This window comes from Leptonychotes weddellii, chromosome 12 (genome assembly GCF_054177405.1).
Source record: "Leptonychotes weddellii isolate Sample4059 chromosome 12, ASM5417740v2, whole genome shotgun sequence".
NCBI classification, from domain to species: Eukaryota; Metazoa; Chordata; class Mammalia; order Carnivora; family Phocidae; genus Leptonychotes; species Leptonychotes weddellii.
Genome location: NC_138380.1, coordinates 41,455,337 through 41,469,739, shown reverse-complemented (window position 1 = coordinate 41,469,739; position 14,403 = coordinate 41,455,337). Strand labels below are relative to the sequence as shown.

Sequence of the window (14,403 nt, the reverse complement as noted above, 5' to 3'; positions counted from 1 at the left end):
TGTGGAATTTGGCCCAGGCAGCATACCCTGGCCCCAGCCTCCCCGGAACAAGTCCGTGCCTCTGAGAAGCCAGCTGTATGGATTCAGAGGTCAGATGGAGGAAAAGACCTCAGTTGCTTCCTTGGCTTTTTTTGATCCCTTGGTAGGTGGAGAGGCCTGCAAAGGACCGTAAGGATGACGCCTCTGGCCCTTCCTTCAGCAGGCCCTTCACAGCACTACACGCCAGGGCCCCACCCAACACAGTGAGTATCCTGAAGGGAGTCAAGCCATGGAGTCCAGGGACCCTCCCGTGCTTCTCAGGCTAAATTCCCTTTTAAAAATCCCAGACTCGGGTGATTAGAAATAATGTTTTCAGTACTTTATTAAATGAATTGGCAAAAGAACAAGTTATCTGGTAATATCACCACCCCTCCCCCATTTAATGTCCAGCACATGCCTGCCGTGATGGTCCGTGTAACATGCTCTGCTAGCCGGGTTCTCAGCAACTCCCTCAGCCTTCAGTCGGGTTCAGTCATCCTCACAACTACTCTGGGGCAGGGAGAGATCTCTCTTCCTCAGGAGGGCAAGAGACAGAGACAAAAGCTTCTGTTTGGACCCCAGGGCCACAAAGGCAACCCAGGCCTTATTCCTTTTCGAGGAAGGGCACGGGTTCTTCCTCCTGGCGCAGAGCACTTAGGCCCACACTTAGCAGCCTTCCCGAGGAAGTCAGCCCAGCATGAGGAAGCCCTGAGTGGAAACTCCGCAGTATGAAGACCCCACCCTTTCTCTTAGACCTGCTAAGAGGGCACCCTGTGATCTCCGTCAACAGACACTGAGACCCAAGGACTAAAACAGAAGCCCACAAGGAGCCTTTGCTTTGGCAAAACCTTGGAAGCGCCAAATCCCGACGCTGCGCATATCTCAGTCTCTACAGCTGTGAAGTGGGCAGACCGTCAACCTGTCGGGAGTACTAAGGAGGAAGAGAATGTTCCAGGTAAAACACTTGTTTGTTGAGCACCTTTTCTGCAAGAAGCGTGGCACTAACTCTCTACTGTGTCCTCAACTCTTCCATGAAGACAGCATGACTGACTCACTTCCCTGGTGCTGAGGGCCAGTTTTGAGCTCAGCCTTATTCCTCTCATGTCCGATAAAAATGATCCTGCATATGCATTACATCTCTTCATAGTGCATTTAGTCACTAAAACGGCTCACCAGGCGCACTCAGGCCCTGGAAAATTGTAACAGCTATGCGGGGCGGCTCCTCTGTTCATCAGGGCAGCGGGCTCCTCCTTGGGCTCAGACCCCTGCCTCTCAGAAGCAGATGATCCGCTTCTCATCTTCAAAGACTTTGGCCTCCTCTGGCTTTATCAAGTTTCCATTTAGGCTGTCAGAGAAAAACAAAGAACACAAGTAAAATGTTAGGAACTTGTGGGAGCCTTGCCAGTGTGTGTTCCTAACACACTCCTGTTCCTCACATGGCCCTGAAGTTAAGAGACGTACTCTATTCAGACACTTGTGTGATAATATTACTCCTTTTCGCTATCGTCACTCTCTGAACTGGCTCTCACTAAGGTCACCGGTAGCCTCTATAAACTTGAACTTAATGACATCTCTCAGGCCTGGTCTGTCTTGTCCTTCACAGGCATTTGGCTGTCCTGCCCTCTGCCTCCTTGAAACACCACACTCGCTTGGCTTGCTCTTAGGCTCTCTGGTTTTCTCCTGTGTCTGTCACTCCGTCTCAGTCTCTCCTCCCCTGTTCTCCTGCATGTGGCCTCTAAATACTGGATTTCCTTTAGGCTGGGGGAAGGGCCTATCACGCCCCCAGGCGACCTCGTCCCTACGTCAGTGGACTTGCAGCCCAGACCTCTCCTGTGTGGCTCTGCCTACTCAGCATCTTCACCTGGACGCCTCCCGGGCACCTCAAGGTGGCCACGCCGGCCCAGGGCCCGTAACTCCATGTCAGACCACTCTTCATCCAGCTGTGTAAGTCAGTGACCTGGGGATCAGCCTTGACCCCTTGCTCCTCATCTTCATATTCTGTCTATCCCAGAGTTCTATCTTACTCTCGGAACATCTCCAGCATACCTCCCTGGAACCCCTCCATATCTGTACCACCACCATCGTGGTACTGAGTACCATCATCTCTTCTCTGGATCACTGCAGTGCCCTCCTGACTGGTCCCTTTACAGGTACCCATGTGACCTCTTCAAATCCATTTTCCTGGAGGAGCCAGAGTGGTCTTTTTATAATGCAACGCTGATCATATCCCCCTTTGCTTCAAATCCCTCCATGACTTTCCATTGCTTTTAGGATAAAGACCAGAATATGTAGCACTACCCACAGATCTCTTATAGTCTAGTATGCCCCAATTCCTCTGCCCCCCGTTGCCCCTTCTTCTCTACTGTCTGAACCCCAGGGCACATCAACATCTTGCTGTTCTTCAAGGATACCATGCTCCTCCTTCCTGCCTCAGAGCCTTTGCATATGCTGTTCCCTCTACCTGGAATACTTTCCTATTCATTCTTCATGGCTTAGCTTAATGCCACTTCCTGAGGGAAAAGTTCCATGAAACCTCGTCTGTATTAGGTTCCCTTCTTAGCTGTCTCCTTTACAGCTCTCACAGTGAATTGCTTGAATGCTTTTTTTCTTTACTGGGTGTCCCCCTCACTAGGTGGTAAACCCACGAATGAGGGCAGGTCCCTTTTGGTCACCACTGGATGGTGCCAGCACCGCGCCTGGCACTCAGGCACTTTGTTATTCAGCAAATGAAAACGCAGCGCTAAGCCCCGGGGACACAGCAGTGACTGTTTGTTTTTTGTTTGTTTGTTTTGTTTTTTAAAAGAAACAACCCACAGGCTTCAAATGGGGCACCTGGGTGGCTCAGTCGGTTAAGCGACTGCCTTCGGCTCAGGTCATGATCCTGGAGTCCCGGGATCGAGTCCCGCATCGGGCTCCCTGCTCGGCGGGGAGTCTGCTTCTGCCTCTGACCCTCCCCCCTCTCATGTGCTCTCTCTCTCTCGTTCTCTCTGTCTCAAATAAATAAATAAATAAATAATCTTTAAAAAAAAATAAAAGATTAATAAAAAGATTTAGCAAAAGGCTCACAAAAATTAAAGGTGTAAGAGGGACCTAAAGCAAAACAGAAGGAACTCTTGCTGTCCCCCTCTGTCCTCTGAGCACTCATTCTGCTAATCCTCAGTCTGCATTGCCTTTCCCCGCTCTGAAAATGCCACCAGAAAGAAAACTGGCAAGGTATTGGCCATACAGGGGCCCTCTCAGAGTTAATGAAACTGAGAAATTTTTTGGTAAACTGCTACAGCCAAGGGGTTGGCGGGGGGGCGGCGCCTGGGTGGCTCAGTTAGTTAAGCATCTGCCTTAGGCTCAGGTCATGATCTGGGATGGGGGTCCGGGGTGGGGGGTCCTGGGATCGTGCTCTGCGTTGAGCTCCCTGCTCAGCAAGGAGCCTGTTTGTCCCTCTTCCTCTGCTGCTCCCTCCGCTGGTGCTCATTCTCTCTTTTTCTCTCTCTCTCACTTGCACTCCCTCTCTCTCAAATATCTTAAAAAAATAAATAGCTAAGGGAAACCTCCTGCAGATAGCAGAGCCCATACAGGGGACCCTGGAAAAACTGGCAGAAGCCAGTGAAGGGTGAAAATGCTTACCAGAATCACTTCTTCTGAAGGTGCCCGCCGCAGTGCCCATGGAGAGGGGGAAAGAAAACTGCACGTCACCCTTTCCTTCCCGAATCTAAACCCATTGTTCACTGATGCCCTCCCTCCCAGGGGCAGCTGTCACCCTCTTCCTTGTCTCATTTTGCATAACCAGGCTTGGCTTTCTGCCTGCCTGGGACATGCAGGTTGTTGCTTCTTTCTTTTGGCTGTCTTTGGGAGTGACTCTGGATTTCGGGAAGATATATCCTTCGCGGCCTCTTTGGGAACCCGTCTTAACACCCAAGGGGGGTTATTCAGTACTGCCAGAAATATCTGAAATTCAAATATGTACCCAGAGGGAAAGAAAATGAATGAGGATAATGTAGTTGGGATAGGCGGCCGACCTATGATGTCATTCAAGTTACAGCCCAATTCTTCGAGAAATTGAGAGCAACTGTCCTTATCTTTTTTTTTCCCCTCAAAATAAAAGTCCACTCCAGGCACAACTCAAAATTCACCTATTCCTTTACACCTATTCCGAAACTTCCCTCATTTATCTCAAAGGCTCGTAAATTACTGGTCTTGGGAAACCCAAGTCCTTCTTGCAGGAACTTACATTCTTTCTCTGTCCCTTGAAGTTATACGTCTATCAAACACAACCTATCAATGACCTGAGACAGAAAGGAAAAGAGGCCTTTTTAAAGTACAAACTGCTAAAAAGGGCTCTTGTGCCCAAACTCTACAGCCTCCTTAAGCTTGATTCCAGGGACAAATAAATCTTAAAAAAAAATCTTCTCCACAAATATTAGTAACTATAGAGTCTTTGCCTCTGTATTTTTTTTTAAAGATTTTATTTGTTTGTTTGTTTGTTTGTTTGAAGGAGAGAGAGAACACAGAGCAAGAGGGAGAAGCAGACTCCCTGCCAAGCAGAGAACCCAAACCAGGACTCTGGGATCATGATCTGAGCCGAAGGCAGACTCCCAATCGAGCCATCCAGGTGCTCCTGCCTCTGTGTGTTTGTATGTATGTCATAAATGTGAGATATTGTTTCTGGATGGTATTACTAAAATCGGTTTGTAAAAGAGCGGATCGTGGAAACAAAGCCTTAGCTAATAGGATCCTTAAGTTCTGAAGAGTCAAACATGCCACCTTCCAGCACACCTGCTCATTTTAGGTCTAAAAACCACAGTGCCAGAGCTGTGAATATCTACAGAAATGGTTGGTTTTGTAGGACCCAAGGGCAGGCTGCACCAAAATGTGCCACTATGGCATGCTGATGGTTTTAAAGAACACGTATTTAAGAGACAACCTGTACAAGGACGACACTCAGACCCCCCTCTGTCCCACTGAAAGCAGGAGGTAAATCTCCCATGTGAAAGGCACCCTCATTCTTAGCACCAGAGACGGGAAATTTAGAGCCAGAAAAGCTGTATAAACAACCCTTGTTAATTTTTACCAATATCACACCCCAAATTCTGCCTAGAATTCCTTACTAATTGGGGCTCCCAAAGTTAAGTTTTCTTCGTCCTGTCAATTCCTCATGGATTTATTTATTGTCTCTGCCTAAAAAATACAAAAACTGCCTGCCTTGGTCATCTCTTTAGGTCTCAATTTCATTATTGGCCCACTGTGCACACACAATAAAACTTTGGTTTTTTTCCCTCTGGTTAATCTGTCTTATGTAACTCTTAGTCCAGCTGGAAGAACTTGAAAGGTAGAGGAAGAACCTTCCCTTCCCTCCGGTTGGCGTAGCCGGTGGATACTCATTCGCAGGACAGCGGCTCGCCCAGAGATCCTGGGACAGCTGACGCACAGCCAGCAGAAGGTAAGGTTCTGACCACGCCAGCCTCCCGGCTTCTCTGTCTGCAGGGCCTGGTGGAACCTGAGAGTGGTAACAATCTTCCTTTCTCTAAATTTAGTTAGCAGGAGAAAATACTGTAGAACTAGTTCCTTGGGCTGAACAACTTTTGGTAAAAATTTGGTAGCGTACTCTTGGGTGACTGATCATATTCTCCCAGAGGTGGTCACTGTTTTCTTTCATCTGTGTCTTTTTTTGTTGAGTGTCATCGGAAGGACTTCTCACGGGACAGAATGCAGGCTTCAGCCCTATAAGCCTGCTGTGTAGCCGGCCTCACAGACTGGCGAGGTCACAGTTCTCCTCAGAACAGGGTCTGTTTAGACGAACTCTGCTGTGGGTTAATGCGCACATGAAGTAAGGGCTGTTGCTAAAGAAACATCTTGGAAGCCCAAGCGACAAAATTGGTGGTCACGGGTCAGCAGTTAGAAGCTGTTAGATTGCTTGTCATCTCACTCAAAGATCTCCCGCCCTCCCCCCACCGTTAGGATAAGGTCATGGAATGGGTTAGATGGACACTCAGTCCGCTGCCGGCCTCAAGAAAACATCCATGCAGTGAGGTACACAGTAAAACGGCACACAGTCCCCAGCGTCAAGGCATAGCCCTTCTAGGTCTTGGTTTGGCCCCCGCAGACCCAAGGCTTAGGCAGGGCTGTTAATGTGAACATAAGAGATTTTTCCTTTTGTCTAGTTCTGTGTCCTAAGCGCTTGGCTTTGTGACCAGTGAGCATATTTTCTCTGGTCTCCCTCACTTGGGAGGGCACACTTCACCGGGGTGCATCGTGGTGGCCAGTCCAATAGACCGGGGACCCGAGACACACAATTACAAACAGCGCTCTCTGTCCGGCCACGCCAGCTCTCAGGAAAGTTTGTCATAAGGGGCCCCAGCCCCGAAGGGAGGGGCCTCTGCTGCTTCAACCTTTCTTGCTCCTTAGTGCTAGAGAAATCTCATTCCAGTAGCACCAGCCCAATGTCACAGATTAGCAGGTCTGTGCCTAGAGGTGTCTTACATTCTGGGAGACCAGAGGCACCGTACACACCACCTCGTTCTTACAGCCTGTACAACGAAGGTGGTTACTTTCTCAGACTATTCTTGGGAGTAGGCTTTTGGATCGTGGGGGCTGCATCATCTCTGCTTTCTCTGGGGACACCTCTTAAGTCTTGGATTAAGCCCTTAAAAGGCTTATGGTTTTGAATCACTATTGAAATTAATAAGATCCAATTTGTCGATGGCCAAACACTAGATCCTTTAAATTGGCTATTTGAAAGAGAAAAATTATAAAGAGCTCTCAATTGTCTTATTAGTATAATGGCTAGTCTTAGGGATTCCCTTGACAGATAAAAGAACAAAAATTAGACTTAAGACAGATAAATGTCCCATGAAAATTCCCCTTCTTAAAATCTAGCCCAACCTCTAGGTTCACAGTATATAGACTACTCTTATAAATGCTAGAAGCCAAAAAGTGAATTTAACAGAAGCACCTAGGACAAACAGGAGGGTTTGGTTTACTGTAATCAACCTCTGTCAGTCAGCGTCATTTTTTTTTTTTTTAAGATTTTATTTATTTGAAAGAGAGAGAGAGGAGAGACAGAGAGTACAAGCAGGAAGGAGAGGGAGAAGCAGACTCCCTGCAGAGCAAGGAGCCCGATACGGGGCTCGATTGCAGGACCCTGGGATCATGACCTGGCAGGTGCTTAACAGACCGAGCCACCCAGGCGCCCCAGCCTCAGACCTTTTTATATGCTCACCTTTGTCAGGTGTATCCTAGATCCTGCCCCCTACTGCAAAAAATCCATGTCCCCCAAACAGCAGCAAATCTTTATAAAGCCCTTTTTCCTCCATTTTCAGAAGATCCTACCAAACTTAGAGAAATATTAAAAAGATTTGACTATTCACAACCTCCCCTTCACAGAAGAAAGAGATGACCAATAAAATTTCCCCTAGGCCCTCCTAGAAATGATCAGAGGAAGGCTGATGCTGAGGGGCTAACAGAAGTCCTGGCTGAACTGTGTAACCATGAAGGCTTTTGTTAAAATGCTTTATCCAGACTGTACAAAAGCATAAAATTCCGCTTGATATAAAGAAGCAAATTTAGTTAAAGAGGTAGGCCAGTCCCTTGATATTCAGGCTGGAATATTGGGGGATTAAAAACAACTGTCTTTGTCTTCCAAATCTCTATAAAACCAGAAATGCAACTCTAGAAATATGCCAAAAACCACCTATCTTTACCAACCTCTTCCATTCCTCTCAAAATATTTGTGGATATTATCAAAGGTCAGGATATTGGAACAAAATTGCCCTGTACTTAAGGGGGAAAAAGGTAATTCCGCCCCCCCCCCGAGGAATCAAGCATTTTATTTAATTATAACAAGGAAGCACTCAATTATTCTCTCCTTAAATGCCATATTTAGGCAGAAATAATATTTAGGCCTATATTGAAAATACTGCCCTGATAGGTTCCAGAACATTATTCACCATTCAGGACCCAAGCTGTTGAGATTTAAAATCATGTTTGGCAATGTACCACAGGACGCTAAATAAACAAGTCTTCACCCACATTACTTTGAATTTCTTAATATCTTGTCCTGTGTTCCATTGCCCATCGGAACAACTGAGCTTCCTAGAAGCATTTGACCAATAGCTAGATGTGTGCCCAAGAATCCAGCACCCTCCAGGTTTTCAAAAGTGAAGAGGTTACCTGTGAAAGTCAGAATTGGCTCCCCATTAAAAGGGTACAGCTTTGCCAATAAACAAGAATATGCTCTTCCATGGCTAGGAAGGAAGACTGCCACAGCTGACCAGTTTAGAAAAGGTCAATTTTAAGTCACAATTACCCCAAAAGTCTTAAAGTTTTTTGCATTCTTTCTGTCCCTTTAAATCATAAATCTTATCACGTCTTTGAAATGTGAACACAGCCCACAATTACCTGAGGCTGAAGGAAAAATGAGAGGGAAAGAGGCCTTTTTAAAATACAAACCGGTAACAGGGCTCTCATGCCCACTTGAGCACCTCTGATAACAGGCAGATAAGCTCCAAATCTCCACCTTGGACAAAACTTCGATACTTTCTCTGTACATTTTCTACCCCATCTTCTGTAGGACCTAGGTAGGAGCCATTCTTTGAAATGCAAACTTGAGAGGGAAGTTTTTCATTAGAAAAAGGGAGAGAGGGAAGTATTTGGAAATTGGGCCTATAATGGCTCTACAAACGCGAGTAGAACCAAAAGCTAGAAGATTTTGTTTGCCTCTGGTCTGTGTATTTGTATGTGTGTCCATGTATGCTGTAAATGTGAGATATTTTCTGTATTTTTGGGTGGTATGGCTAAAATTGTAACAGACTTCTAATTAGTTTATCTGAAGGCATGCACTGGTAAGAATTGGGCATTCTAAAACTCAGAAAGCTTGTGGTATGCCTGGGTGGCTCAGTCGGTTAAGCGTCCAACTCTTGATTTCAGCTCAGGTCATGATCTAGGGGTCATGACCTCAGGGTTGTGAGAGGGAGCTCTGTGTTGGGCTCCGTGCTCACAGGGGAGTCTGCTTGAGATTCTCTCTTTTCCTCTGTCCCTGCCAGCCTCCACCCCTAGTTCTCTCTAAAATAAATAAATAAGTCTTTAAAACTGAGAAAGCTAAAAACTAACCCAAATGTTTAAGTTCACATGATCTGGGAAAATATTTGGTATTAAAGCTAATTTAAGATTATTGGTTTAATTAAAATAGACCTGTCTTTAGAGTTATCAGCATTAAATATAAAACTTTTATTCTGCCTGTGTTTACTGAAAGTCAAATGAGTTTCATGTTCTCTCTGTTGCAAAATCTGTCAGAGAAAAACCCCAGAATAATGGTTGAGTCTAATGCCTCATGAAGTTTTATGGGTAGTCCAAATATAATAAGAACAAGTATATTAAATAGATGTAAATAAGATAAAAAGGTTTCTAGGTAAATTTTTTTTTAAAGATTTTATTTATTTGAGAGAGTGAGCACAAGTTGGGGGGAGAGGCAGAGGGAGAAGCAGACTCCCCGCTGAGCAGGGAGCCCCACATGGGGCTCCATCCCAGAACCCTGAGATCATGACCTGGGTCAAAGGCAGATGCTTAACCGACTGAGCCACCCAGGCTAGGTAAACTTTTAAATAGCTTCCAAAATCTTTTTGATGGTAACGCAAAACTTTAAAAAGTTTTGCTAAATTAAATGGATAATTAAATTCATTGAGTATCTAGGGGCACCTAGATGGCTCAGTCAGTTAGGTGTCTGCCTTTGGCTCAGGTCATGATCTCAGGGTCCTGGGATGGAGCCCCGTGTGGAGCCCCATATAGGGCTCCCTGCTCAGTAGGGAGTCTGCTTCTCCCTCTCCCCCTTGCCTCACTGGTGCTTTCTCTCTCTCAAATAAAATCTTAAAAAAAAAAAAATTCATTGAGTATCTAGATCATTTCCCAGTAAGAAAAAGTAATACAACATTAAGTATTAATATAGGTTCACCTACTTTTAGTTTCTCTGTATAAAATAAATTTGGTTCTGTTTTATGCTGTTGTACTATGAAGAAACACATGTTTCTAAATTATGAAATATATTCATAAATTTGCCAATCTAGGGGCACCTGGCTGGCTCAGTCAGTGGACCATGTGACTTAGGGTCATGAGTTCAAGTCCCACATTAGGCATACAGCTTACTTAAAAAAAAATTGCCAATCTAAAGAATTCTGGTGTAACAGTTTACAATTGCTTACTACTTAGTTTTCACTAGAAATTAAGGTTTCTAAGAGTTAAGAATTCTAATAAATGTAAATAAGGCAACTGAAAATAAGATATGTGTTTTGGGTGAGAAAAAATATGAGGAATAAAAATACATTTCTGTTGAGGAAAAAGAATATAAATTTGTCCTGAAGCAAAGTGAAAACTTAGGGCAAAATCTGGATGTAAAAAAAAAATTGTAGAAGATTTATGGAAAAGAAATCTTTGGAAAGAAATTTTCTGTGTGGCTAGTACTGGGTAAGATGAAGGTAAATTTAAGTAAATGAGTTTTATTATCGAAAATACACTGGTGCAAAATTAGAATTGTTTTCTCTTTGTTAAAAGGTCAAACCTTTCTTATACTCCTGGTCTGCTCTTAGTAAGAAATTATAAACAAAAGTTTTTCTTTATAAAAAACAAGGGTTCTGTGTTTTGCCAAAATAATTTCCTATGTTTATCAGGTCTCTGGATTACTTAAACTGAGTCTTAATATTAAAAGGGCTAAATTTTGCTTACAACTATGTAACCTACTGTATTGGCCTTTATAATCTTTTATTGTCATTTTGGTTAAATGGATAGTTAACTATTGTTTTATAACAATTCGTGATCCTATTTAACCAAATGTCCAAACCTTTTGATATTTTTGACATACTTCCCAAAATCAAATTCTAAAATGAAGTCTTTCTGGCCACAATCTAACTGAAATTTTCCAGAGGGCCCATTGTACATTTCAAAGATTTTGTGAACAATTAAACTCATTAGGCTTGTTTGTTGTGTTTAATCCCATGGACAGCACTGTCAGATAAGTGCTACCAAACTTTATATTTGTGTAGATGTCAGTTATTAAAATAAGTGTTCTAAAAATTATGTGAAACTCCAAACAATCTGGTATGTCCTGATATATTATTATCTTAAAGTGTTATATGTCACAGAAATAACCAAATTTCCTTGCCACTTGCATTGTAATAAACTCTAATCAGATCTTTAACCATGGCCATTTTTAAGACTTTTATCGTTTACGGGTATACTTTTTACTCAGATGCTTTTACAGAAGCCTCCTGCAAATATATTTTGTCTTAAATGAGACTCATGGAAAGACCTCTCAGTACAGATTTCTGATAACCTTCAGCTCATACAATTAAACTGGGTAAGAATTTCCAGAACTAATGGAAGAACTAAATTCAAGCAGAACCAGAAAAATATGTGACTAAATTAACTAAGGAGGATAATTTTTATAACTTTTTGGTTAAAACATTGATTTTTTAAAAATGTTTTGTTTTTCCAGATTTAAGGAAAGTTTTTATTTTAAAATACTAAAACAATTACTACACATAGGTTTATCTATGTTTGACTACTTATTACAGAGAAACTAAAAGATATTTTGATATGTTAGGGCTACTTTGAGAAATTGAAAAAGGCATATACTTAAGAGTTAAGAATTCTCATAAAGGGGCACCAGGCTGGCTCAGTTGAAAGAGCATGCAACTCTTAATTTCGGGGTCATGAGTTGGAGCCCCATGGTGCATTTAGAGATTAATTAAATAAAGCTTTTTTAAAAATTCTAATGTAACTAATTAAGGCTACTGGAAATAAGAGAAACAACTCTGTATGTAAGGAGAGAAGGATATGTGTTTTTGGTAAGAAAAAATACGCAAAACAGAAATACATCTTTGATGGAAAAGAAGGTAATTTTGTCCTAAAGTAAGACTGGTTATTTAACAAGGGAAAGCTTAGGACAAAATCTGAATGTAAAAAAGGAAAGTTCTAGAAGGTTTGTGGAAAGAAATCTTTGGAAAGCAATTTTAATATGTGACCAGGTGACTTTTGTGCAAGGCAGCAGCAACAGAATCTATAAAGATGTGGATTAACTCCATTCTCTTTCTGCAGAAAATGGCCCCTCAGTGCCAGACGTTTGCCATCCTGACGTCCTTATAACGTGGCAAAGGTCTGCTCCAGAATCAGAGAAATTAAACTAAAACAGTTGGGCTATGGGAAACCCAGGATGGCCGCTTGATTCTTCCTCGCTCCCTAACAAACCCTGTTTTTGGTTTTTGCCGTCCTGCGCCCATCAAAGTACATTCAAGATGACTCAAATTATAAAAAGACATTAGTGGGGAAAGGTCTATAAAATTGCAAAAACCGTCTTTTAGCGGGTCCACAATCCTGAAAAAACCGTTTTTGTCCCCAGAGGCCTCAGACCTCCCGCTCTGGACCCTTTGAACACCAGCAGCTGCACCGCATTCAACTGCCTCTTGGTCCAGGTGCCCAAGAGTCGTGTTATTGCATGTGTGTTTTCTGGAAGGGTTGAAGCCTTTCCATCCCCCAAGACTGTTGTCCTCACAGTAGGAAATAAAAAAACTATTAAAAGTGTTTCCCACTTGGGGTATACCTTGTATAATCTCCAGTGATCGAGGCACCCTCTTCACCGAACGAGAACCTTGCAGATTTCCTGGAACTCTATCCGTGTACAACCTTGTTGTTTCATGCCAGTGTGACCAGCCACTGTGAGTCTTTTGTGTCTTGTGCTCCAGCCTGTTATGAACAGCTTCAAAAAACCATCTGGGATCCCAGTTCAAAGGGTCCTGTTAGGCACAGTCTAGAGCCTGGTGATGATTAGGGATTCTGGAAACATCACCAGAGAAAAACAGCTCTTGGGACCTTCGGGAATGCTCCTGACCACTGACACCGCTGCGCAACTAGAAGGCACTGAGCCTTGAGTCCCCATCACACAACTGAAGAAAGCTCCACTGGAGCCCTGGTCCTGGACAATCACCCTGACCAGGGAGAGAAACACTGGCCACCCAAGTAGACTGCCTCCACTCACGACGCCAGATCAAGACTTCACACCGGAACTGAACAGGACACCATTTGCCCTCTTTTCCTTCCCCTCCCTCTGGCATTGGCTTGGCGAGATAACACCCTTATCTTTCCCTCCCAGGTCACTGCTCAGGGGGCAACTTCTGGAATTCAGAGCCACCTTTTATTTCAGGCTAGGAGAAAATCATACTTTTATCATGGGTCGAGTCCTGTGAATTTACATCGTGAGTTCGAAGGGAACTACCAGGAGGCTTTCGTGATTCATGACTCTCCTTTTGGCAGATCCCTACTTCCAGGGATAAATATAATGAGGCTCTAATCAGGAACTTCTCCTTAATTCTTGAAATGTTTGCCAAATTGCCACTAAAGCAAGAACTGCCCAACAACGATCCCTGGACTCTCTGGCCAAAGTTGTTCTCCATAACAGAACAGCCGTTGACCGTCTTTCAGCCGAGCACGGAGGTGCCTGCTGGAGCCAATCCCACCTGCTACACCTGGATTCACCGTTCTGGGAAATTTGAAACTCGATTACATCAAATCACAAAATAAGCCACTTGCCTTAAAAAGAGGACTCCTTCCATGGGGTCTTTGATTTGTTTGATTTTGATTGGATTGGAGAGCATAGCTTCAAAGTACCCTGCAAACACTGGGAATTATCATAATCATAATAATCTCCCTGGTGCATTATATTCTCTCAAAAATTTTAAAGGCATGTTTGCAGCCACTTAACCACCAAGCACATGGTCCCCTCAGACTGGACCAGCAAAAAGGTACAGAGAGGACAACTGACTTAAAGGAGCATAAATCTGAGGTCATAACCTGTGAGTATCACAGAGAGAAAGCCAAAACATCATGACCTGAGAATGCCGAAGATCAGCAGAGGCTGTGAGAACTACAGAGCAGTAGCTGAGAGGAAGGAATGGAACCTTTAATCAGTCAACATAGAATCTCCTCGTCGATACTAGGCAATTTCCTGAGAGGCCCCTTCAGCTCCCCTTAGGAGGGCAAACTTGCCTAAACAATGCATTCCCTGCTAATAAATTCGTCTTTGTTTATGCCTCTGCTTTAAGAACCCTTCTCTCGTTCGGCTCGGCAGAGCTCCCCTGTACTTGCTAGGTGGGATGCTGCCCAACTCCTGAACTGTTTAATAAAGCCAATTAGACCTTCCAATTTACTCAGCCCAGTCTTGCTTCTTTAACACCACGACCCGGGCCCCACCCTCAAAGAGCTCGCGGTCTGCAGTAGACCGCCTCGCAGGACGAAGGTGTGTGATAAATGCCGGACAGTGTCAAGTCACGGAGCACCCGACCTCCTGTCTTTGCAGCAGAACCCACGGCGGGACTTAGGGCGGCAAGTTCTACGGGGCCAGGGGCGAGG

At 44.1% G+C, this 14,403-nt stretch overlaps 1 protein-coding gene, 1 long non-coding RNA gene and 1 other non-coding gene across 8 annotated transcripts in view; 1 reads left to right on the top strand and 2 right to left on the bottom strand.

Moving 5' to 3' along the window:
- Nucleotides 1-336: 336 nt before the first annotated feature.
- NOD1 (nucleotide binding oligomerization domain containing 1) overlaps nt 337-14,403 on the bottom strand; it is a 62,692-nt gene continuing 48,625 nt past the window's right edge. For all 6 annotated transcript variants that reach the window (XM_081800328.1, XM_081800327.1, XM_081800325.1 and 3 more), the window contains one exon: nt 337-1,363. In XM_081800328.1, the coding sequence (XP_081656454.1) occupies nt 1,291-1,363 (73 nt within the window). In that variant the 3' untranslated portion in view covers nt 337-1,290. The remainder of the gene's footprint in view (nt 1,364-14,403) is intronic.
- Nucleotides 4,478-14,397, top strand: LOC145716525 (uncharacterized). Its single transcript, XR_014139231.1, has 3 exons — nt 4,478-4,624; nt 5,320-5,452; nt 12,097-14,397. It is a non-coding gene; the product is annotated as an uncharacterized LOC145716525 (long non-coding RNA).
- On the bottom strand, nt 8,174-8,301 carry LOC115942174 (small nucleolar RNA SNORA24). The gene has a single exon (XR_004076795.2). It is a non-coding gene; the product is annotated as a small nucleolar RNA SNORA24 (small nucleolar RNA).